Source organism: Mobula hypostoma, chromosome 2, assembly GCF_963921235.1.
Source record: "Mobula hypostoma chromosome 2, sMobHyp1.1, whole genome shotgun sequence".
NCBI classification, from domain to species: Eukaryota; Metazoa; Chordata; class Chondrichthyes; order Myliobatiformes; family Myliobatidae; genus Mobula; species Mobula hypostoma.
The window spans coordinates 73,589,940-73,615,282 of NC_086098.1; the positions used below are offsets into that span (position 1 = coordinate 73,589,940).

The 25,343-nt window shown below is 45.5% G+C and overlaps 1 protein-coding gene across 9 annotated transcripts in view; it reads left to right on the forward strand.

Annotated features, from left to right (window-relative positions):
• The window catches only part of dlgap2a (discs, large (Drosophila) homolog-associated protein 2a), a 656,057-nt gene that overhangs the window by 512,311 nt on the left and 118,403 nt on the right, over window positions 1-25,343 (forward strand). For all 9 annotated transcript variants that reach the window (XR_010016698.1, XM_063038682.1, XM_063038695.1 and 6 more), the window contains one exon: window positions 16,344-17,413. Coding sequence is in view for 8 of the 9 variants with exons in the window: in XM_063038682.1 (XP_062894752.1) it covers window positions 16,344-17,413 (1,070 nt within the window). In the remaining variant the exon portion in view is untranslated. The remainder of the gene's footprint in view (window positions 1-16,343; window positions 17,414-25,343) is intronic.

Below are 25,343 nucleotides of genomic sequence, written 5' to 3' on the forward strand. Positions count from 1 at the left end.
AAAAGCCTACTCCATGCTGTAAAATGTAAAGAAATATCTGAAGCTAAAAGCAGGAGAATAATTCAACCACCATTTTGCTTTAATGGACTTGTCATGTAAAGTGCGGTGGATGGGTTCTGCTTATGAGCTGGTGTGACGGAGCTGAATGATGACAGCAGCCTTGATGTGACCTCCCTGTGGAGGGTCACTGCAAAGTGTCTACCCTCATCAGCTCTCGGTATGGAAAAGAGGAACCTGCCCTTGTCAGGAGGTGATTGGTTCAGGGGTACTGCCCTCGTTAGGAGGTGATTGGTTCAGGGGTACTGCCCTCGTTAGGAGGTGATTGGTTCAGGGGTAACTGCCCTCGCCAGGAGGTGATTGGTTCAGGGGTACTGCCCTCGCCAGGAGGTGATTGGTTCAGGGGTACTGCCCTCGTCAGGAGGTGATTGGTTCAGAGGTAACTACCCTCATCAGGATGTGATTATTTCAGGGGTAACTGCCCACATTAAGAGGTGACTGGTTCAGGGGTATTTACCCTCGTCAGGAGGTGACTGGTTCAGGTGTAACTGCCCTTGTCAGGAGGTGATTGGTTCAGGGGTAACTGCCCTCGTCAGGAGGTGACTGGTTCAGGGGTAACTGCCCTCATTAAGAGGTGACTGGTTCAGGGGTACTGCCCTCGTCAGGAGGTGAGTGGTTCAGGTGTAACTGCCCTCGTCAGGAGGTGATTGGTTCAGGTGTAACTGCCCTCGTCAGGAGGTGACTGGTTCAGGGGTATTTGCCCTCGTCAGGAGGTGACTGGTTCAGGGGTACTGCCCTCGTCAGGAGGTGAGTGGTTCAGGTGTAACTGCCCTCGTCAGGAGGTGACTGGTTCAGGTGTAACTGCCCTCATCAGGAGGTGACTGGTTCAGGGGTATTTACCCTCGTCAGGAGGTGACTGGTTCAGGGGTACTGCCCTCGTCAGGAGGTGACTGGTTCAGGTGTAACTGCCCTTGTCAGGAGGTGACTGGTTCAGGGGTATTTGCCCTCGTCAGGAGGTGACTGGTTCAGGGGTATTTACCCTCGTCAGGAGGTGACTGGTTCAGGTGTAACTGCCCTCGTCAGGAGGTGACTGGTTCAGGGGTATTTGCCCTCGTCAGGAGGTGACTGGTTCAGGGGTACTGCCCTCGTCAGGAGGTGACTGGTTCAGGTGTAACTGCCCTCGTCAGGAGGTGACTGGTTCAGGTGTAACTGCCCTCGTCAGGAGGTGACTGGTTCAGGTGTAACTGCCCTCGTCAGGAGGTGACTGGTTCAGGGGTATTTGCCCTCGTCAGGAGGTGACTGGTTCAGGGGTAACTGCCCTCGTCAGGAGGTGACTGGTTCAGGGGTATTTGCCCTCGTCAGGAGGTGAGTGGTTCAGGTGTAACTGCCCTCGTCTGGAGGTGACTGGTTCAGGTGTAACTGCCCTCATCAGGAGGTGACTGGTTCAGGGGTATTTACCCTCGTCAGGAGGTGACTGGTTCAGGGGTACTGCCCTCGTCAGGAGGTGACTGGTTCAGGTGTAACTGCCCTCATCAGGAGGTGACTGGTTCAGGGGTATTTGCCCTCGTCAGGAGGTGACTGGTTCAGGGGTATTTACCCTCGTCAGGAGGTGACTGGTTCAGGTGTAACTGCCCTCGTCAGGAGGTGACTGGTTCAGGGGTATTTACCCTCGTCAGGAGGTGATGGTTCAGGGGTACTGCCCTCGTCAGGAGGTGAGTGGTTCAGGGGTATTTGCCCTCGTCAGGAGGTGACTGGTTCAGGTGTAACTGCCCTCGTCAGGAGGTGATGGTTCAGGGGTATTTGCCCTCGTCAGGAGGTGATGGTTCAGGTGTAACTGCCCTCGTCAGGAGGTGACTGGTTCAGGTGTAACTGCCCTCGTCAGGAGGTGACTGGTTCAGGGGTATTTGCCCTCGTCAGGAGGTGACTGGTTCAGGGGTATTTGCCCTCGTCAGGAGGTGACTGGTTCAGGGGTACTGCCCTCGTCAGGAGGTGACTGGTTCAGGGGTATTTGCCCTCGTCAGGAGGTGACTGGTTCAGGTGTAACTGCCCTCGTCAGGAGGTGACTGGTTCAGGGGTACTGCCCTCGTCAGGAGGTGATGGTTCAGGTGTAACTGCTCTCGTCAGGAGGTGACTGGTTCAGGGGTACTGCCCTCATCAGGAGGTGATGGTTCAGGTGTAACTGCTCTCGTCAGGAGGTGACTGGTTCAGGGGTACTGCCCTCGTCAGGAGGTGACTGGTTCAGGGGTACTGCCCTCGTCAGGAGGTGATGGTTCAGGTGTAACTGCTCTCGTCAGGAGGTGACTGGTTCAGGGGTACTGCCCTCGTCAGGAGGTGACTGGTTCAGGGGTATTTACCCTCGTCAGTAGGTGACTGGTTCAGGGGTATTTGCCCTTGTCAGGAGGTGACTGGTTCAGGGGTACTGCCCTCGTCAGGAGGTGACTGGTTCAGGTGTAACTGCCCTTGTCAGGAGCTGACTGGTTCAGGGGTACTGCCTTCATCAGGAGGTGATGGTTCAGGTGTAACTGCCCTCGTCAGGAGGTGATGGTTCAGGTGTAACTGCCCTCGTCAGGAGGTGACTGGTTCAGGTGTAACTGCCCTCGTCAGGAGGTGATGGTTCAGGTGTAACTGCCCTCGTCAGGAGGTGATGGTTCAGGTGTAACTGCCCTCATCGGGAGGTGATTGTTTCCGGGGTACCTGCCTTCATCGACACTCAGACTCTGGGTTACTGTTCCTCAGGGTGAATTACTGAGAATGAACCTCAAATTTCATTGCAGTAAAACGCCAGCCTTCTTGCTGAACCTGGTTACCTGAGATTTAATTAAATTCGATTGCCCCAGCGAATGACACATTTTTCGCTCAGTAGTCATGTTTCTGATTTTCTATCTCAGATCTGCTTCAAGCTCAGATGAACCCAAAGAAAACAAATGTACTTAGGACTCTATTACTGCATTCATTCAAATTTTATTTAAATCATCATTGCAGTGACAGGTGTGAGCAAGATGGGAGCTGATTTTTATGAAGTCAGAGTTGAGTTTATTATCATATATCCAATCACATGTCTGCACAGGTGTAATAAAATTACTTGCAGCAGCATCATAAGCATGTAATATTGAACACGTAACATTTGCAAGAAAAAAAACATAAATTGTATAAAATTATCCTTACTTTCCGATAATCCAACCTTGGTCATGGTGCCTGCAGACAAAGAGGACCATACTGGTGATACAAGGTCTACCCTTTGGGCGTGATGCTACTGGAAAAAGCTCCAAAGAGTTTATGACAGCAGAAAGGAATTTGAAAACCGACCATGACAGCTATAATAGAAATAAATATTCCTGAGTGCTACGTGAGCTAATGACTTCTAAATCCTTCTGCCTACACAGGGTCCAAATGCCTACATTCTCTACATATTCATGTGGCTATTTAAAAGTCTCTTGAACATAACTGCCTCCAGCACATTCCAGGCACCTACACTCTCTGTGCAATAAAAAACTTGCCTAGCACATATCCTTTGAACATACTCCCTCTCGCCTTAAATGCATGACCTTTGGTAATAGACTTTTCAACCCTGGGGAAAAAAATTGTTGCCTCTCAATTTTGTAAAGTTCTATAAGAATCAGGTTTAATATCACCGGCATAGGTCGTGAAATACATTAACTTTACAGTAGCGGTACAATGCAATACATGACAAAATAAATTTAGAGAAAAACAAAATCAATTACAGGCAATATTTATAAGTATATGTCTATTAAATAGTTAAGTTAAAATAAGTAATGCTAAGAAAAATAGAAATAAAAAATAGTGAGGCAGTGTTCCTGGGTTCAATGTCTATTTAGAAATCTGGTGGCAGAGGGGAAGAAGCTGTTCCTGAATCACTGAGTGTGTGCCTTCAGGCTTCTGTACCTCCTTCCTGATGGTAGCAATGAGAGCATGATCTGGGTGATGGGGGTCCTTAATAATGGACACTGCCTTTCTGAGGCACCATTCCTTGCAGATGTCTCGGGTACTATGGAGGCTGGTACCCATGATGAAGCTGACTAATTGTACAAGTTTCTGCAACTGACTTTGATCATGTGCAGTAGCCCTTACCATCCCCCTCCCCCCATACCAGGCAGTGATACAGCCAGTCAGAATACTCTCCACAGTACATTTCTAGATGTTTTCGAGTGTTTTAGTTAACAAACCAAATCTCAAACTCCGGATGAAATGCAGTCTCTATTTTGCCTTTTTATAGCTGCATCAACATGGTTAGATCCTCAGAGATCTTCACACCCAGGAACTTGAAATTGCTCACTCTCTCCACTTCTGATCCCTCTGTGAGGATTGGTTTGTTCATCCTCCCTTCCAGAAGGCCACAATCTGCTCTTTGGTCATGCTGACATTGACAACACCACTCAACTGACTAGTATATCTTGCTCCTGTATGTCCTTTTGTCACCATCTGAAATTCTGCCAACAATGGCTGTATCACCAGCAAATTTATAGATGGCATTTGAGTTGTGCCTAGCCACACAGTCATGGGTGGCTTGACACATCAGGTCTCCCCTCAGCCTCAGCTGTTCCAGAGAAATCATTCCTAGAATATCAACCTCTCCTTATTTCACACACCCTCAGATCCAGGCAGCATCCAGGTAAATCTCTCCTGCACCCTCTCCAAATCTCCATATCCTTCCTGTAATGGAGTGACCAGAACTGAATGCCAATACTCCAGATGTGGTCAAACCAGAGTTTTGTAAAACTGCAACATAACTTCCTGACCCTTGAACTTAATTCTTGGACAAATAAAAGCAGGCATGATTTGAGCCTCCTTTATCACCCTATCAAATGTGTGGCCACTTTCAGTGTGTTATGGACTTGGACCCCAAAGTCCCTCAATACATGAATACTGTTAAGGGTCCTGTCATTAACAGTGTACTTTCAAAGTCATTAACAAGCTGACAGCAGCACCAATATCCCCAGCATTGTGGTAGAGGTTAGTGCCTAAAACCCACTCACCAAAGAGTCTTGAAAGGCCTCATTGTCTATACATTGTCTCAAAAGTCTCACTGACTCATTTTCTGAACAGTGCTAATGAGTAGAGTGATCTTGGGGTTCAAGTTCATGGCTCTCTGAAAGTGGCTACACAGGTCAATAGGGTGGTTAAGAAGACATACGGTATGCATGCTCACCTTTATTAGTCAAGGTGTTGAGTTCAAAAGTCAGGAAGTTATGTCGCAGCTTTATAAAACTCTAGACCACATCGGGAATATTGCCTACAGTTCTGATCTCCTCATTATAGGAAGGATGTCGAGGCTTTGGAGAGGGTGGAGAGGAGGTTTACCAGAATACTGCCTGGATTAGAGGGTTTGTGCTAAAATGAGAGATTGGACAAACTTGGGTTATTTCTCTGAAGCGGTGGAGGCTGAGGAGAGATCTGTTATGATAGACAGCATCCTTTTTCCCTAGGGTTGAAATATCTAATACCATAGGACAAACATTTAAGCTGAAGGGGGTAATTTGAAAGGAGATGTGAGGGGCAAGTATTTTTTACACAGAGAGCAGTGGGTGTCCAGAATGCACTGCTTGGGATGGTAGTAAAGGCAGATATATCAGGGACTTTTAAAATACTTTTAGATAGGCACATGAATGTGAGGAAAAAAATTAGGGCTATGGACGTTGTGTAGGCAGAAGAGGTTAGTTTAGTTAGCCATTTGACTACTAATTTTGTTGGATAGCCATAATGTTGTCTGCTGAAGAGCCTGCTTCTGTGCTCCACTGTTCTGTTCCATTGTTGCTCTCGTCCAAATACTGTCAAAAGAGCCAAACTCTGCAACTCAGGTAAGAGCAAATGACCTTCAAATCAAGTTTGCAGTTGATTGAGTATGGCTTTAAATATCCCAGGAAACTTCAGGTCAATGGGAATTAAAATGGAAATTATCATAAAGGTGGACGAGTGAGATAATTGATCCTGAATCATTTCAGCCCCAGGAGATCACTATAAGAGTTTCTCAGTAACGTCTGCATGATAATTCTGTGGCCTTCCTTCCAGAATAAAGTCAGCTATTTTCATTTTCATTTTCAGTCACAGCCCCTCAGCTAATGAACCAGTCCATGCCATTCCCATGGAGTCTGTCAGCTTTTACACCGTTAACATGGCGAGATCATTACATTATCTTGCTCTGTTAATCTTGTTGATCCCCTCCATTATGACCTTCAGCTCTTCCCCTTTGACAATGAGCCTTCGAAGTGCGTTGCAGTAACCGTCCTACTAATTTTTCTCTTGCCCAGCCTGTCCGATTACAGTAAATTGGTGAACCTTAGAATCTACACAGAACAGTCTGCAATTTCTATTGAATATTTTTATTGAACCCTTTCAGCATAAGGGAAAAATATTGTTGAAACAGTTTATTAAAGATTATTAAGAAATAATGTAATTTGCTTTATAAAACATTTGTTAACATCTTTGGTATCATTATCTGTGACAGTTCTGATCCCATACTTTTCTCTGTGTATGATTATTTTGTGGTAAGGGTTTAGTTATTGCATGCAGCATAAACACTACACAAAATCTATCAATTAATTTTTTAAAAGTCTGAGTTATAGACAAACCATTTTGCAGAGAGTGTGGAGCTTGGCACAAATGAATCAGAATCAGGCTTATTATCACTGACATATGTCATGAAATTTGTTGTTTTGCAGAGCAGCAGTACATTGCAAAGATATAAACATCTATAAATTACAAAAATAAATACATAATGCAAAGACAGAATAATAAGGTAGCGTTTATGGGTTCATGGTTGATTCAGAAATCTGATGGTGGAGGGGAAGAAGCTGTTCCTAAATTATTGAGTGTGGGTCTTTGGGCTCCTGTAAATCATCCTTAATTGTAGTCATGAGAAGAGTGAACGTCCCAGATGGTGAGGTTCCTTAATGCTCGATGGCACCTTCCTGAGGCACTGCCTTTTGAAGGTGTCCTCGGTGATGGGGAGGGCTGTACCCATGATGGAGCCGGCTAGTCTGCAGCCCTGGAGCCGGCTAGTCTGCAGCCCTGCAGCCTCTTGTGATCCTGTGCTTTGGAGCCTCTGTACCAGGCAGTGATGCAACCAGTCAGAATGTTCTTCACTGTATTTTACCAGCCTTTGGTGACATATCAAATCTCCACAAATGACTAATGAAGTAAAGCTGCTGGAGTGCCTTTTTCAGGGGGTCAGTAGGCTCTGATGATGAAGAGAATATTGAATCTATAACAGGCAGAAATGAAGGAGGCACATTGACTGTGTATTGACGATCAATCCCAGCAATTACCGCAGTGAACAGAAGTGATGCTCGTTAAAGACACTGACTTCAGATCCCAGATTGCATCAAGTGCACGACCCTCATCACCAGAAAATCCCACACCTACCGAACATTATTATATCAGGGAAAAGGGAAGATGAGGCAGGGACAGAAGAGTGTTTGTGACAGATGAAAATATAATACATGAGATCATTAGGTTTAACAGTTTTTGTTCATTAATGGATTTACATATGATTGGCAAGGCTAAAGTCTTTCAGCCATCAGTAATTCACCTTTAGTATGTGAAGACTTCTTGCAGTTCCAGACCAGTAGTTAAGGGGCATTGACCCCCTCTCCACACATCTCCTTTGAACTTTCCCCTTCTCACCACAAATACATGCACTCCAGCATTTGACATTTTGACTCTAGGGAAAAAGATAGCAGCTGTCTACTCTATTTAGGCTTTCCCTAATTTTATACATTTCTATCACGTCTTCCCTCAGCCTCCGCCTCTTCAGAGAAAACAACCCTAGTTTGTCCAACCTCTCCTTATAGTACCTGCCTGCTAATCCAGGCGAATCTTGTTGAACCTCTTCTGCACCCGCTCCAAGGTCTGCACATCCTTCCGGAATGTAATGCTCTAAATGAGGCCTGACTGGAGTGTTGCAAAGTGAGCATTTATAACGAAGGGCATTGAGAGCAATTGTACCAACAGAGTGAAGAAACGTGAAAGATTTCAAAGGAAAATGAAAAGTTAGTTTAAGATGGTATCCAATTCAGAAGCTGTTCAGCTTGATAAACTCTGACCTGCAGTCTGTGCACACAATACATTTACGAGCACAATGTCAGGTCTTGGTTTATTGAGAAGCTTAGGGTGGAATTAGTGTAATGCTCTTCCTACTGAAGTATAACAAACCCCCCACAGAGGCAGGCCATCAGTCATGACACTATTATGCCGTGCTTTTGTTGCTTCTGACCTCAGACTAATGATTAATTTGCATTGCTATGGCAACACAAATAGTTTTGGGAACACGTTTGTTGAACAAAGCTGAATTCAAGCACACTCTCGCAGCCTTCAATCCGCACTGGGATCAGAGAAAGATTCCATTATCAAAAACTTGCAATTATGTAGCTTCCTATGCACTTCTCACTATTGTGAAAATTTTGAGTAATACTGCTGTTTAGAATCTAGAAATTCATAACAAGCACACAGGCCATCTGGGTTCCTCAGCCTGTTTAACTGGTTAATGGAATATGCCGCTCTGTGACTTAACTCCAGGTCCCCGCGAACTTACTGCCTTAGCTGGACAGAAATCTAACTATGTCTGATTGTCTTGGTGGAACTTGCCATCCTATCAAACCTGAGCTCCACAAAGCTGCGATATCTCTAATTCCTTGAATTTCAAAGGCAAGTTTATTGTCCAATGCACAAATACAATAAAAGATATGTTTGCAGCCACATCACAGGCACAGAGCAGCCTTCACAAGAAATTCTGATTTACAGAAAAATTACACAGGTAACACAATTAGACAAAAATGTCTATTGTAATGCAAAGTAGTCAGAATATTGCTAAACTGAAGTAGTGATTAGGGTTTTTGCCAGTTGTTGCAAGAACCAAATGGTTGAAGGGAAGTAACTGTTCCTGAACCTGGTTGTGTGGGACTTCAGGCTTCTGCACCTCCTGCCCATTGGTACCCATGAGGAAATGACATGGCCTGGATTGTGGGCATCATTGATGATAGATTGCCTTCTTGAACAATGCCTACTGTAGGTACTATCGACTGTGGGGAGGGATGAGCCTGTGACTTATCGCACAGAGTCACTACCCTCTGCAGCTTCTAGCATTAATATAGTGTTACGTACCCCGTAACTGGGTTGCCAAACCAGCAGAAATGGATCACTCAGTTGGAGTCTGGAGTACTAGAACTAAGAAAGTTTTATTAAAGAAACAAGCAACACAGTAATCGAAAGGATAATAAATGCAACAGTTCAGTGATGATAAACACACATGTGCACAGAAGTAAGATAACAGCATCAATCAAGCTCTATCGTTGTCTAGGGGTAAATGACCAATTTCAAAATGACTCAAAGTTCAGTCCAGTTAGTAGTTCAGTTCGCAGTAACCGTTGCCATGGCGATGGACAAGGTGGGGGAAGAGACAGAGAGAACAGGAACAACTGATCATTCAGAACGGCTTCACTCACAGACCAGCGAGATTGCTCACAAGCAACTTTTGGGCGGGTCCTTGGTGATGTCACCTGAGGTCACCGACTGTGACCCCTCCTCCAGATGCGGTCGATCCTCTGCAGTGAACCCGGCACCCAGGCAAGGGCGGACACACACCGGGTTCCCGCTGATCGTACCTTTCCACCCTTGTCGTTGCCTGGTACTTCTCACCCACTCGTGAGAAGCGTACCGCTTCCAGGGTCTCGTTACCTCGGGTGGCGTGTGTCCTGTCTTAGCGAACCTGTCCCCTTTTTATCCCCCTGCTGGGGTATCGCCTGTCCATCACTTCAAACAGTTCAGGGTTCAAAGGGGGAGCCGCTCCAGACAGCTCCCTCTCCCACGTCCCTCCATTACACATCTCCAGACGCTGCTCCATTGTTCCTTATCTCTCCTTCCCCTGAGGGCAGGTGGCAGACCAACTGCTGATGCCACTGATGCTAGCCCAGGCCAGCAAACATCTTAATTTTATGTGTATTCTCGTAACACTTCCCCCCTTTAAGGATTTTTACCGAGAGGTAAAAATTACAAACATGACTACATTATCTGATACATACACAATATACATCTTTAACAGTTATTTAGCTAATACAGAGAATTTGAAGCTGTCAACACCTTGACAGACAGTCATCACATTTTCTGTTCCTTTTACACGTGTTATTAATAATCCCTTAGACCAGGCTCCAACTCAGCAAACTTCGTAGTGGCCAAAAACACTGATGAATTGCGACCAATGTAACCTCTCATCTGGTTTTGTCCCGGACCACAACAACAAGGGTCGTCCCATTCCGACTCAGTTTTCTCTCGCAAGGGCTTAGTAGGAGGGGGACGGGTATTGACCGCAGAGTTATTGCAAAACTTCCTGCAGTACCCCACCATCTCCAAGAGCCTTCTGAGGGCCCTCTTGTCTGTCGGGGTTGGGAGGTCAGCGATAGCCTGCACTGCAGCTTGCATCACTGCCAGCTGCCCCTGTGTCACCACAATTCCCAGGTAGGTGACCCTCGTGTGGCCGAATTCATTTTTTTCAAGGTTCACTATCAAGCTGGCTTCAGACAGCCGTATTAAATTGCCAATACACACCTCTGTGGTCATCAGCCCTTTAGTCACTGAATTACTCGAAAAATATGGGTGTTGTTTACTTGGCTGCCCTATTGTAACCACAATCACCCAACGTCTCAGTTCTTTGCATTTCCTCGGGACAATCAAACACATAGGTGCGAGTCGTTTAATTACTCCTTCTAAAGATTCGCTTTGTTCGGGGATTAAGGGAGAGACCTTATCAGTAGACCTGGCCAAAACAATAGCCTTCTCCCATCTGACCGATCCCATCCTAATCTTTTCAAAATGGTTCTTTTCTCTTATCAGAGGGCCCCTAGCTTCATTGATTTCCACGCTAACACCGACTAGGTTTGTTAGCATATCAAAAGCCGGTGACCGACTCAGTTCGCGTCGGTCATGATCAATAACATTCTTCCCCCTGGGCAGCCGGTAAATCTCTTTCATGATTCCACCAACTGTTTCCTCCAGCACCGCAAAATGTCCACCGGGGGGTACCTCGTGGGCCATGTTAAAAACCTCATCCCCATAACTCTTTTGCACCACCCCCCACTCCTCATCTGCGGATGCTGTACTTGATTTCCCTTTCTTCCTTAGCACCTCCTCATCCGCACAATAGCTTGTCAAGGCTGTGTCAGAGAGAGCGGTCTCGGCAAAAACCATCAGCCCCTCGTCTCGCTCCTGCGTCTGCACAAATTCTTTCCTGGCTACTGCTACGTCCGTCCCAGCTCCCTCACTACCTCTTATCTCTCTACACCCTGTCTCATACAAGGTTGGCAGAAATGTTTCAGCCAAATTCACCATCGCGGGCGGGGCCTCCATGCTGGCAGGCTGACCCGTCAATCTCACGACTGGGAACACGATTCCTCCGGCGATGTCATTACCGAGCAAGACTTCCACGTCTTTCATCGGTAATTCGGGCCTCACCCCGATCGTGACTAGTCCAGAGACCAGGTTGCTCTGTAAATGTATCTGGTGCAAAGGGACTGACTCTGTCCCTTCCCCAACACCTTTGACCTCTACCTCCCCAGTCTGGGTCTCTGAGCTAAACTCTAATACACTCTTCAGTATTAGTGACTGACACGCTCCCGTGTCTCTCCAGATCCGCACTGGAACTGGTTTTAACCCCTCCTTCACTGACACCAGTCCGGCCGAGATAAACCTCTCGCGCCCTTCCTGGACTTTTTCAGACCTGTCCTTCCCTAGCGGTTCGCTTAACAGCTCGATACAGCCATTCAAAATTTCCGCTTTTCCTTTCCCCGTCTCCTTCCTTGGGGCAAAGCACCTGGACGCAAAGTGTCCGGCTTTCCCACAATTATAACAGACGACCCCAGGAGACTTCCTACCAGACTGCTCCCGGTCTACCTTATCCTTTTCACTAGTCCCCGGCTTACTTTCTGACTTTTCCGGCGAACTCTCCCCTCCGTCCTGACTACCCTTCTGGTAGCCTTTACTCGGGGCAAACTTCATTTTATGCGTCAACGCATACTCATCCGCTAACTTAGCAGTTGCGGCTAACGTGGCTGCCTCTTTCTCATCGAGGTAGGGTCTCATACCCTCAGGGACACAACCTTTAAACTGCTCAATCAGAATCAGCTGTAGCAGTCTGTCATAATCCCCCTCTACCCCCTTCGAGGCGCACCAACGCTCACAATGTGTTTGCATCTCGCGAGCAAACTCCAAATACGTGCGGTCCCACTGCTTCCTCGCATTCCGGAACCTCTGCCGGTATGCCTCCGGGACCAACTCATAAATCCTGAGGATGGCCTCCTTCACCACCTCATACTTCTGGGCATCTTCCGCGGATAAAGCGGAGTAAGCTTGTTGGGCCTTCCCTTTCAGTACACTCTGAAGTAAGACAACCCACTTATCCCTCGGCCATTCCTGACTTATAGCCACTTTTTCGAAGTGGAGAAAGTACCGATCCACGTCGGTATCGTCAAAAGGGGGAACCAGCCTTACCTCCTTGGTCGCCCGGAACCCTCCACCTTGGTTCGGCACGAGCCCCTGCTCGGCCCTTATCTTTAACTTCTCCAGCTCAAATTCCCTTTCCCTCTGTTTCTCCTCTCTCTCCAACTGTCTGTCCCTCTCTCTCTCTCTTCTCTCTCCAACTGTCTTTCTCTCTCTTGCCTTTCTACCTCTTTCTCTCTCTCCCGCCTTTCTAACTCTCTCTCTTTCTCTTCGTGTTCTAACTGCCGTACCCGGAACTCGTGCTCGAGTCTCAGTTTTTCAAGCTGTACCTGTACCGCGTCTCCAGCAGGTTTTTCAATAGACACCTCCCCCAGCTCACCTTGGGGAAACACACCTTTAGATACATAGTGCTCTACAATAGCTCTGTGTATCTCCTCTCTCCTCATTGTCGACTTCACCTTGGCAAGATTCACCCGTTTGGCCACAGCTATCAATTCCGATTTCCTGGCATCCTCTAATGCCTCCAAGGTCGGCGCCTTTATAAATTCCTCAACCTCCATTTCTGCTGTTTGTCTTTTCTTCCTTTCGGGAATTTTAACCCAATCAATTTACTCCGTCCCAAATTTAGCGTTCAAAATCCCGGACGAGCCCCCACTTATGTTACGTACCCCGTAACTGGGTTGCCAAACCAGCAGAAATGGATCACTCAGTTGGAGTCTGGAGTACTAGAACTAAGAAAGTTTTATTAAAGAAACAAGCAACACAGTAATCGAAAGGATAATAAATGCAACAGTTCGGTGATGATAAACACACATGTGCACAGAAGTAAGATAACAGCATCAATCAAGCTCTATCGTTGTCTAGGGGTAAATGACCAATTTCAAAATGACTCAAAGTTCAGTCCAGTTAGTAGTTCAGTTCGCAGTAACCGTTGCCATGGCGATGGACAAGGTGGGGGAAGAGACAGAGAGAACAGGAACAACTGATCATTCAGAACGGCTTCACTCACAGACCAGCGAGATTGCTCACAAGCAACTTTTGGGCGGGTCCTTGGTGATGTCACCTGAGGTCACCGACTGTGACCCCTCCTCCAGATGCGGTCGATCCTCTGCAGTGAACCCGGCACCCAGGCAAGGGCGGACACACACCGGGTTCCCGCTGATCGTACCTTTCCACCCTTGTCGTTGCCTGGTACTTCTCACCCACTCGTGAGAAGCGTACCGCTTCCAGGGTCTCGTTACCTCGGGTGGCGTGTGTCCTGTCTTAGCGAACCTGTCCCCTTTTTATCCCCCTGCTGGGGTATCGCCTGTCCATCACTTCAAACAGTTCAGGGTTCAAAGGGGGAGCCGCTCCAGACAGCTCCCTCTCCCACGTCCCTCCATTACACATCTCCAGACGCTGCTCCATTGTTCCTTATCTCTCCTTCCCCTGAGGGCAGGTGGCAGACCAACTGCTGATGCCACTGATGCTAGCCCAGGCCAGCAAACATCTTAATTTTATGTGTATTCTCGTAACAATAGAAACATAGAAACACAGAAAACCTACAGCGCAATACAGGCCCTTCGGCCCACAAAGTTGTGCTGAACATGTCTCAACCATAGAAATTACTAGAGTTACCCATAGCCCTCTATTTTTCTAAGCTCCGTGTACCTATCCAAAAGTCTCTGAAAAGACCCTATCGTATCCGCCTCCATCACCGTTGCTGGCAGCCCATTCCACGCACTCACCACTCTGTGTTAAAAAACTTACCCCTGACATCTCCTCTGTACCTTAAACCTGTGCCCTCTTGTGGCAGCCATTTCAGCCCTGGGAAAAAGCCTCTGACTCTCCACACGATCAATGCCTCTCAACATCTTATACACTTCTATCAGGTCACCTCTCATCCTCCATCACTCCAAGGAGAAAAGGCATTTGAATTGCATTATTGGACCATGATGAAACCAATCAGGATACTTTCAAAAATACATCTGTAGAAGTTTGTTGGAGTGTTCAGTGACAAGCCAAAACTCCTTAACCTTCTGAGAACATTAGGACACTGGTATGCCTTCCTCATGATTACATCTATGTGTTGGCCCCAGAACAGATCATCAGATATGTTAATGCCGATTTTCTCCACCAATCCCAAATGTGGACTGGTTCATGTTTTTCCTCCTTTGCCTTTCTGAAGCCAACAATCAGTTCTTTAGTATTACTGATAATGAGAGAGAGGTTGTTGCTGCAGTACTATTGAACGAGGCATTGGTATTGGGATCTGAATTGGTTTCTTTTTGTATTTGCAATGAGATACAATGCATACTGTTCATACAGATCAAGTAATTACACAGTACTTTGAGGTAAAACAATAACAATGCAAAATAAAGTGCATATATACAGAGGAAGTGCAGGGCAGGTGGCCTATCACATTCCAGAAAGATGACTCATCACCACCTGTGATTCATCCAACAACAGTCGTGTCATCAGCGAGTTTGAAGATGGCATTGGAGCTGTGTTTCACCACACGGGTTTGGGTGTAGAGCTGTGGGCTAAGCACGCAGCCTTGAAGTACAGATCTTGTGTTGTTGATCAGCAAGGATATGTTGTTGCTAGTCCTCACAAATGGAGGTCTGCCAATGAGGGAGTCTAGCATCCAGTTGCAGTAGGTGCCACCAAAGTTGGGAGGACTGTTCCCTGATGTGTTGCTCAGTGTCCAGTGCTTTGCAACCTCTGAGTGCTCAGCAATCAGTGTTCCATTATTGAGAGGGAAATGTGATCACTGAGGTAATCAGTGTAATTTACTGAGCTATGGTTAGTTATCTAAATATAAAACAATTGGATATTCTGTCATCGCTGATGTTGAGTTGAGAGCGTGTGGAAGTCACTAAAACAGAGTTGGAGTTAAAGTGGCTCACACACTGACAAATTCCAGTCAGCCTGAGTTACCTGCTTAGAGCTACCAAGTTCTGTGAATATAATGTTTGCAATGGAAATTAGAGCAATTATGCTATGTCAGTAGTTGTCTTTCTTGTACAAATTAGGGAGGTGAAATTCTACCTGCTAATAATTTTACTCCAGTATTATCTGTTATATTTTTTGTTGTAGTTATCAACACAAGGAAACTTAACCTTTGGTGGATATTTATCCAGCATAATAAAAATATTTCTTTTTTATCTGTGATGTAAGAGATGCAGACTTTTACTGAGCTGGAAGAGGTATTCAGTATTTTGTGCATTGTAATTACTGAGATATTTATTGGTATTAAATCTGTCCTTTAGGTATAAATATGTATGCCGGTGTTTTTGTGGAAACAGGCGAGGTACAACTTCCCATGCTTTAATAAACTGATGTCTTACAGAACTAAAGCCATGAATATTCTTCTTCTTCTAAAGCCCATCTCCTCTACTGAGGCATTGGCCACTGACAGTACCTCACCAGAGTCCCCTGTCCTGGGCAGTCTTTCCAGTTGTCCCTAGCAATAGCCCATCTTACATGTCTTCTAGGGTGAAGATCCTTCCTCTCCCAAGGATGATATCTTTGGAGTTTCTGTGGCATTACGGTAACACTGTAGTCCTAAATAAGGATCTTGGCCAAAATATCATCTGTTTATTCATTTCCATAGATGCTGCCTGACCTGCTGAGTTCCTCCAGTATTTTGTGTGTGTTGTTCTTGGTTTTTACAGGATGGGGTTGCTAGCCCCATGCCCAATCCTCCTTCTCAGCTGGATTTGGAAACATCCATGGCCAAATTTAAAGTCACAAATATAATGTGCATTAATCTTTATTGGAAGAATAGGTTATTAAATCAATGGTAGTGTTTGGGTCGCACTGATTTATGTCTTTCTTACTGGTGTTTAATAAAACACAAGGCCAGCAAGTAATTTACTACTGCTGATATTAACTTTCTGATTGTGGTCTTTTGTTGACAGACCAACAACTCTCATGGTCACCTTCTCATCCCTTCAATGAAGCCATCTCCTCTCCATCATCGAGGACCATGAAAGGATTGACTACGAGTCGTACGCAGCCCCAGCTCAGCTCAGCGCACACCTGTGGCCTAGTGACGGATGACTGTGAACATTCCCATGACCACTCACACCATGGCCTGGATTCCCGTCAGTCATACCTGCTCAGTCCGACAGACAGCTGCCAGATGGACCGTCACCGCTGTTCGCCCCGCAGTTCCATACACTCCGAGTGTATGGTTCCCATGGTTTCCGGGGAGCACATGTCCAGCAGCACATTCCCCCGGATGCACTACACCTCCCACTACGACTCTAGGGACGACTGCACCAGCGTGTCACACACAGGCAGCAAAATCAACCGCATCCCCGCCAACCTGCTTGACCAGTTTGAGAAACAGCTGCCACTACAACGTGATGGATTCCACACGCTGCAGTACCAGCGCACCTCCACCGCCAACGAGCAGCGCAGTGAGAGCCCCGGCCGTATCCGCCACCTCGTGCACTCTGTTCAAAAGCTGTTCACCAAATCTCACTCGCTGGAGGGCGCCTCGAAGGGGAATGTGAATGGCACCAAGGGGGAGGGCCGACATTCCGACGATCACCATCATTCCCACCATCCGAAACATGGCAAGCGGAGTAAGAGTAGAGAGCGGAAGCCAGAGCCCAAGCATAAGTCGGCGATGAGTGCCTGGTGGAGCTCTGATGACAACTTGGACAGTGAAAGCACGTACCGTACCGCCAGTGCGATGAGCAAACATCACATGGACCACATCTCTCAGTACTATCCAGACAGCAGTCAGGGGGCCTTCAGTGATCTTACGCTGAAGACGTCGAAAAGCAACAACGATGTTAAATGCTCAGCTTGTGAAGGACTACCCATGACTCCTGAAGGCAAATACATGAAACGGAGTTCGTGGTCCACACTGACTGTCAGCCAGGCTAAGGAAGCCTATCGCAAGTCATCTCTCCATCTGGAGAAACCTCTTGTCCATCAGGAAATTAAATCATCTCTAAGGCCATGTCATTACCTACAAGTAAGTCACAGACTCTCTTTGAATTTTGGCAGCCCTATTGACATTTTCCATTTTATGTTGTTCATCTTGACAGGAATTTAATAAATATAATATAAGTTAGTAATATTGCATGGTCCTACAAACAATGTATTCCCTTACCAATTTGTAGTTGGTTTATTATTGTCATATATACCAAGATACGGTAGAAAACTTTGTTTTGCATGCCATCCATCACAGATCATTTCATCTTGTAAGTACATTGAGATAGTACACAGGAAGAGCAAAAAGCAGATTGAACTGTTACAGTTACAGAGAAGGACTAGCACAGGTGAAATGCAAGGACAATAATGAGGTAGATTAAGAGATCAAGAGTTCATTTTATTGGTCCAGAGGTACATTCAGGAGTCTCATAACAGTGGGATTGAGCTCTCATTGAGCCTGATGGTACATGTTCTCAAGTTTTTGTATCTTAAGTTTTTGTGGTTAAAAAAGAGATTAACGCAATAGAAAGGAAGGACATAAGCCGGGAAGATGTGGAATCGATATGGGTAGAGCTGCGTAACACTAAGGGGCAGAAGACGCTGGTGGGAGTTGTGTACAGGCCACCTAACAGTAGTAGTGAGGTCGGAGATGGTATTAAACAGGAAATTAGAAATGTGTGCAATAAAGGAACAGCAGTTATAATGGGTGACTTCAATCTACATGTAGACTGGGTGAACCAAATTGGTAAAGGTGCTGAGGAAGAGGATTTCTTGGAATGTATGCAGGATGGTTTTTTGAACCAACATGTCGAGGAACCGACTAGAGAGCAGGCTATTCTGGACTGGGTTTTGAGCAATGAGGAAGGGTTAATTAGCGATCTTGTCGTGAGAGGCCCCTTGGGTAAGAGTGACCATAATATGGTGGAATTCTTCATTAACATGGAGAGTGACGTAGTTAATTCAGAAACAAAGGTTCTGAACTTAAAGAGGGGTAACTTTGAAGGTATGAGACATGAATTAGCTAAGATAGACTGGCAAATGACACTTCAAGGATTGACGGTGGATATGCAATGGCAGGCATTTAAAGGTTGCATGGATGAACTACAACAATTGTTCATCCCAGTTTGGCAAAAGAATAAATCAAGGAAGGTAGTGCACCCGTGGCTGACAAGAGAAATTAGGGATAGTATCAATTCCAAAGAAGTAGCATACAAATTAGCCAGAGAAAGTGGCTCACCTGAGGACTGGGAGAAATTCAGAGTTCAGCAGAGGAGGACAAAGGGCTTAATTAGGAAGGGGAAAAAAGATTATGAGAGAAAACTGGCAGAGAACATAAAAACGGACTGTAAAAGCTTTTATAGATATGTAAAAAGGAAAAGACTGATAAAGACAAATGTAGGTCCCCTGCAAACAGAAACAGGTGAATTGATTATGGGGAGCAAGGACATGGCAGACCAATTGAATAATTACTTTGGTTCTGTCTTCACTAAGGAGGACATAAATAATCTTCCAGAAATAGTAAGGGACAGAGGGTCCAGTGAGATGGAGGAACTGAGTGAAATACATGTTAGTAGGGAAGTGGTGTTAGGTAAATTGAAGGGATTGACGGCAGATAAATCCCCAGGGCCAGATGGTCTGCATCCCAGAGTGCTTAAGGAAGTGGCCCAAGAAATAGTGGATGCATTAGTGATAATTTTTCAAAACTCGTTAGATTCTGGACTAGTTCCTGAGGATTGGAGGGTGGCTAATGTAACCCCACTTTTTAAAAAAGGAGGGAGAGAGAAACCGGGGAATTATAGGCCGGTTAGCCTAACGTCGGTGGTGGGGAAACTGCTGGAGTCAGTTATCAAGGATGTGATAACAGCACATTTGGAAAGCGGTGAAATGATCGGACAAAGTCAGCATGGATTTGTGAAAGGAAAATCATGTCTGACGAATCTCATAGAATTTTTTGAGGATGTAACTAGTAGAGTGGATAGGGGAGAACCAGTGGATGTGGTATATTTGGATTTTCAAAAGGCTTTTGACAAGGTCCCACATAGGAGATTAGTGTGCAAACTTAAAGCACACGGTATTGGGGGTAAGGTATTGGTGTGGGTGGAGAATTGGTTAGCAGACAGGAAGCAAAGAGTGGGAATAAACGGGACCTTTTCAGAATGGCAGGCGGTGACTAGTGGGGTACCGCAAGGCTCAGTGCTGGGACCCCAGTTGTTTACAATATATATTAATGACTTGGATGAGGGAATTAAATGCAGCATCTCCAAGTTTGCGGATGACACGAAGCTGGGTGGCAGTGTTAGCAGTGAGGAGGATGCTAAGAGGATGCAGGGTGACTTGGATAGGTTGGGTGAGTGGGCAAACTCATGGCAGATGCAATTTAATGTGGATAAATGTGAAGTTATCCACTTTGGTGGCAAAAATAGGAAAACAGATTATTATCTGAATGGTGGCCGATTAGGAAAAGGGGAGGTGCAACGAGACCTGGGTGTCATTATACACCAGTCATTGAAAGTGGGCATGCAGGTACAGCAGGCGGTGAAAAAGGCGAATGGTATGCTGGCATTTATAGCAAGAGGATTCGAGTACAGGAGCAGGGAGGTACTACTGCAGTTGTACAAGGCCTTGGTGAGACCACACCTGGAGTATTGTGTGCAGTTTTGGTCCCCTAATCTGAGGAAAGACATCTTTGCCAAAGAGGGAGTACAAAGAAGGTTCACCAGATTGATTCCTGGGATGGCAGGTCTTTCATATGAAGAAAGACTGGATGAACTGGGCTTGTACTCGTTGGAATTTAGAAGATTGAGGGGGTATCTGATTGAAACGTATAAGATCCTAAAGGGATTGGACAGGCTAGATGCGGGAAGATTGTTCCCGATGTTGGGGAGGTCTAGAACGAGGGGTCACAGTTTGAGGATAGAGGGGAAGCCTTTTAGGACCGAGGTTAGGAAAAACTTCTTCACACAGAGAGTGGTGAATCTGTGGAATTCTCTGCCACAGCAAACTGTTGAGGCCAGTTCATTAGCTATGTTTAAAAGGAAGTTAGATATGGCCCTTGTGGCTACAGGGGTCAGGGGGTATGGAGGGAAGGCTGGGTTCTGAGTTGGATGATCAGCCATGATCATAATAAATGGCGGTGCAGGCTCGAAGGGCCGAATGGCCTACTCCTGCACCTATTTTCTATGTTTCTATGTTTCATTCCAATATGGGGGTGGGGAGGAGAAGACAGAATAGGAGGGGACTCACATTATGTTGGCTGCTTTCCAGAGACAACAAAAAGTGTAGACAGAGTCCATGGAGGGAGACTAATTTGCATGATAGATGAGACTGTGTCCTCAACTCTGCAATTTCTTGTGTTTCTGGATGGAGCAGTTGCCATACAGAGCTGTAATGCATCCATGCAGGATGATTTCTATGGCGCATCTGTCAAAATTGTTGGGGGTCTTTGGGGACATGTTGAATTTCCTTAGCATCCTAAGGATGTGAGCTTTCTTGGCCAGAGTATCCATATAGCTGGAGCAGGACAAATTGTTGCTGATGTTTACACTTGGGAACATGAGGCTGTCAACCATCTCCACCTCAGGACCATTCATACCATAGCTTCTCCTTTGATTCCTTTTTTCCTCAATATTTTATCAATTTTTATTGATGCACCATAGGAAACATCTTATCTGGAGGCACCATGGCCTACTATGGCAATCACATTAAATTAGGTCCCCATGTATTAGCCATTTCTGCCCTGGTACAAAGTCTTGGGCTGTTCGCTCCAACTATATGCCTCTTATTGTCATGTACACCTCTATCAAAGCACTTCTCATCTTTCTGCGCTCCAAAGAGAAAAGCCCTATCTCACTAAGCCTCTTCTCATAGGACATGATTATACAGGGGTGGAGGGCTATGGACACTGTGTGGGCAGAAGGGATTAGTTTAATTATTTGGGCAGCAGGCCTGTTGTTGTGCTGTACTGTTCTTGGACCAGCCATCAAAAGGCAGGTCAACTCTGAGTGAGTACAATCCTTGACAGGCAGGAGGTAAAAGAGTAAGAATAAAGGGAGCCTTTTCTGGCTGGCTGCTGGTCACAAGTAGTGTTTCACAGTAGTCTGTGTTAGGACTACTACTTTTTTATGTTGTATGTCAATCATCTGGATGACGGAATTGATGCTCTGTGGCCAAGTTTGTGGGTGATACAAAGATAGATAGAGGAGCAGGTAGCATTTAGGAAGCAGAGAGACTACGGGAGGACTTAGATAGTCCAGGAGAATTGGCAAAGAATGGCAGATGGAATACAGTGTCAGGAAACACTTTGGTAGGTTAAATAAAAGTGCAGACTATTTTCTAAATGGAGGGAAAATACAAAACTCTGAGGTGCAAAGGGACTTGGGAGTCCTCATGCACAATTCCCTGAAGGTTAATTTATAGGTTGAGTCTGTGGTGAGAAAGGTAAATGCAATATCAGCATTCATTTTGAAAGGACAAGAATATAAAAGCAAGAATGTAATGCTGAGGCTTTATAAGGAACCAGTGAGACTCAGTTGGAGTATTGTGAGCAGTTTTGGGCCCCTTATCTATGAACAGGTATGTTGGCATTGGAGAGGTTTCAAAGGATGTCCGTGGAGATGATTCTGATATTGAAAGCCTTATCATATGAAGAGTGTTTGATGGGTCCAGGCCTGAATTCAGAAGAATGAATGGAGAATCTCATTGAAACTAAGACCAGAAAACACAGCCTCAGAAAAGAGGAACATCCATTTAGAATGGAGATGAGAAGGAATTTATTTAGCCCAAGAGTGGTGAATCTGTGGAATGTGTTGCCACAGGTGGCTGTGGAGGCCAATTCGTTTGGTATATTTAAGACAGAGGTTGATAGATTCTTGATTAGTCAGGGCATGAAGGGATACAGGGAGAAGGCAGGAAATTGGGACTGAATGGGAAATGGATCAGCCATCATGAAATGGGGGAACAGACACAATGAGCCAAATGGCCTACTTCTACTCCTATATCTTTTGAATTTATGGCCGTAATCCAGACACACCAAAAAATTGAATAATTTAAATCATTATTGATTTAAACTTATGAACCTTAATTACCTAACATATATGAGAGATACATCTTCCCTCAAAGAATAACTGGAGTAAGTGGACAATCACTCCCCAATATTTACATGGTTCTATCTCAGATTTCATCTGTAAATATTTATTAATCAAGCCGCAAGCATGTATGGAAATTTCTGTTACAAAAATGAGATATTGTTGCAAAAATCATTGACACTTCATTCACATGAATCTGCTGTAGCCGAATCCAGGACTCCTCTTGGACTGAAGGTAAGTTCAATGTGTGTTGATAGCAAACTCTTCCCAGTGGAAGTACACACTGGCTCTACATACAGCTGTTCAACTTGCAATGACATCCACAGAGGGAATTACTTGTGCAAAACGTTCAAAGGCGTTATAGATTAGTGTTTGTCTCAAGCCCTGGTCTGCTAACATTTCAGATTCAGGTCAGTCTATTGTCATAATCACCAGGGTGTAATAAAATTCCTTATGAAATTTCTTGCTCACGTGAAGCTCCCAGAGTAAACAGTGTGTGTAATTGTAAATGCAGTGATGAGCGCAAAATGTCAGAACAGTGCAGATATTGCCATACGCTCCGAAACAGTGAAAACAGAAATGGTGACGCATTGGCAGTGATAGTGTCTCACTGATCCTGATGAATTTTGCTCCTCCGATTCATGCCATCAACACTGGAGCTGAGAAAATCCCAAGGCACTGTAATAATAAGAAAGACTGAATAGGAAGTTACCTCTAACCAAATGCACTGAAAATGATTTCATACTGTACAAAGAAGCAGCAGGGACTGCAAATTAATGAAATAATTTAAAACAGTTAACAAGGATAAAGCAGGGCAGTAATTATATCAAATATGTGAGCGGACTAGCACTGCTGTGTTCCCTGCAGCAGAGTTGTCACTTTGGAATTTTTTCCAGACTATTATTCCCATGAGTGAATACTTGAAGTTCATGTTTTTGCATAAGTGAACAAGGCACCTACATAAAAAAGCACGGGATGTCAGAATCATTTCCTGAGGAGCCCCGGAAGTGGTAAAATAGTTGGAGAGATCCTGGACTCGTGAACTATGGAGTACTGATATTAGGTTATTATACACATCTAATGAGGTGGAGTGAAAAACTTTGTTTGGCATGCCATCCATACAGATCAATTCAAAACACAAGTGCATCAAGGTAATACAGGGGAAAATCAATAACAGAATGCAGAATATATTGTTATCGTTACAGAGAAAGTGCAGTGTAGGCCAACAATAAGGTGCAAGTCTATAACGCAATAGATTGTGAGGTCAAGAGTCCATCTTTATTATACAAGATGTCTGTATGGAAATCTGATAACAGCAGGATAGAAGCTGTCCTTGGACCTAGTGGTGCATGTTTTCAGGCTTTTGTATCTTTGGCCCGATATAGGGAGGCAGAGAGAGATGTTCTGGGGTGGGTGGAGCCTTTGATTAATCTGAGCCAGTGAAACACATAGATAGAGACCATGGAAGGGGTGACTGGTTTGGGTGATGGACTGGGTTACCTCCACAACTCTCTACAACTTCTTGTGGTCTTGGGCAGTGTAATTACATCAAAAACTCCATTCCAACCACACTAGTCACTCACCAATATGCTTACTGACAGAATTGCTCCATGATAGATGCTATGGCATCTGTCATGCACCTGGCTCTGACACACCCAGAAAATAAGGACATTTATATCAGATTGCTGTTTCTAGATTTCAGTTTGGCATTCAACACTATTGTCCCACAGACGCTGATGAACAAACTCCTACTCCTCAGTCTAAATACACCACTGTGCAACTGGATGTAGTACTTCCTCACCAACAAACCTCAGATAGTCAGATGCACAACCACTCCTTCCTCACCATCATCTTCAACATGGCTGACCCCCCCAAGGCTGTGTGCTGAGCCCACTGCTTTACTCTCTGCTCACACAGGACTGTACACCAAACACCCAAGTAAACACATTGCCAAGTTCACCCATGTTACGACAGTGGAGGGCTCATCACCAACAATGATGAGATGGCCTATGAAGAGGAGGTGGAAGAGCTTGATACCTGGTGCCAGACAAATAACCTCTTCCTCAATGTCAACAAGACCAGGGAGATGGTTATCAACTTCAGGAGAACTAGCACCACTCATACCCCTTTTTTTCATCAGTGGCACAGTACTGGAAAAGCAAGCAACCTCATACTCCTGGGAATGCACATCTTGTGCAACTTATTGTGGTCCCAGACCACATCCTATTCAATCAAGAAAGCTCACAAAAATATCCACTTTCTGAGGAGACTGAAGAAAGCTAAACTATGCAACCCTATAGTCATGACTTTCATAGCAGACGGCATCCTAACACGCTGCAACGCTGCATGGTATGGAAATTGCACTGCAGAGGGTGAGAAGGCTCTACAACAGGGTAGTCAAAACTGCCTAATTCATTACCAGCATCAGCCTACCCACCATCTAGGACATATATATAGAAAGGTGCTGGAAGGACTGACTAACACTCTCCTGTGCGTTGGAGTGGAAAATGATAGATGCACTGTTGGTTTTGAAAAGACCTCCCGTGAATACCTATTGACTTGAACCCAAAGTCAGTGTACGATCCCACAAACTAGTGACACAGCCGGACATTGACTTTATCAGAATCATGGCTGGCAGTCAACATCCCAGATTTCTGTGTCATAGTGATTGTTGGGGATTGGTGGAAACTTCCTCACCCCCACCTCCTTCCTCCCCTTCCTGTTTTCCTCCCTTTTCCCTCCCCAGATCCATCCACCCACCTCACAAACAGAGTTCCTCCACAGCCCCCACCCATGTGCCCTTGTTCTTGATCCATCTCCCTTTCTTCTTTCCCCCAACAGTTCCCAGTCTCACCTCCTCTACTCTGATGTCCAGTAATGGCAGCC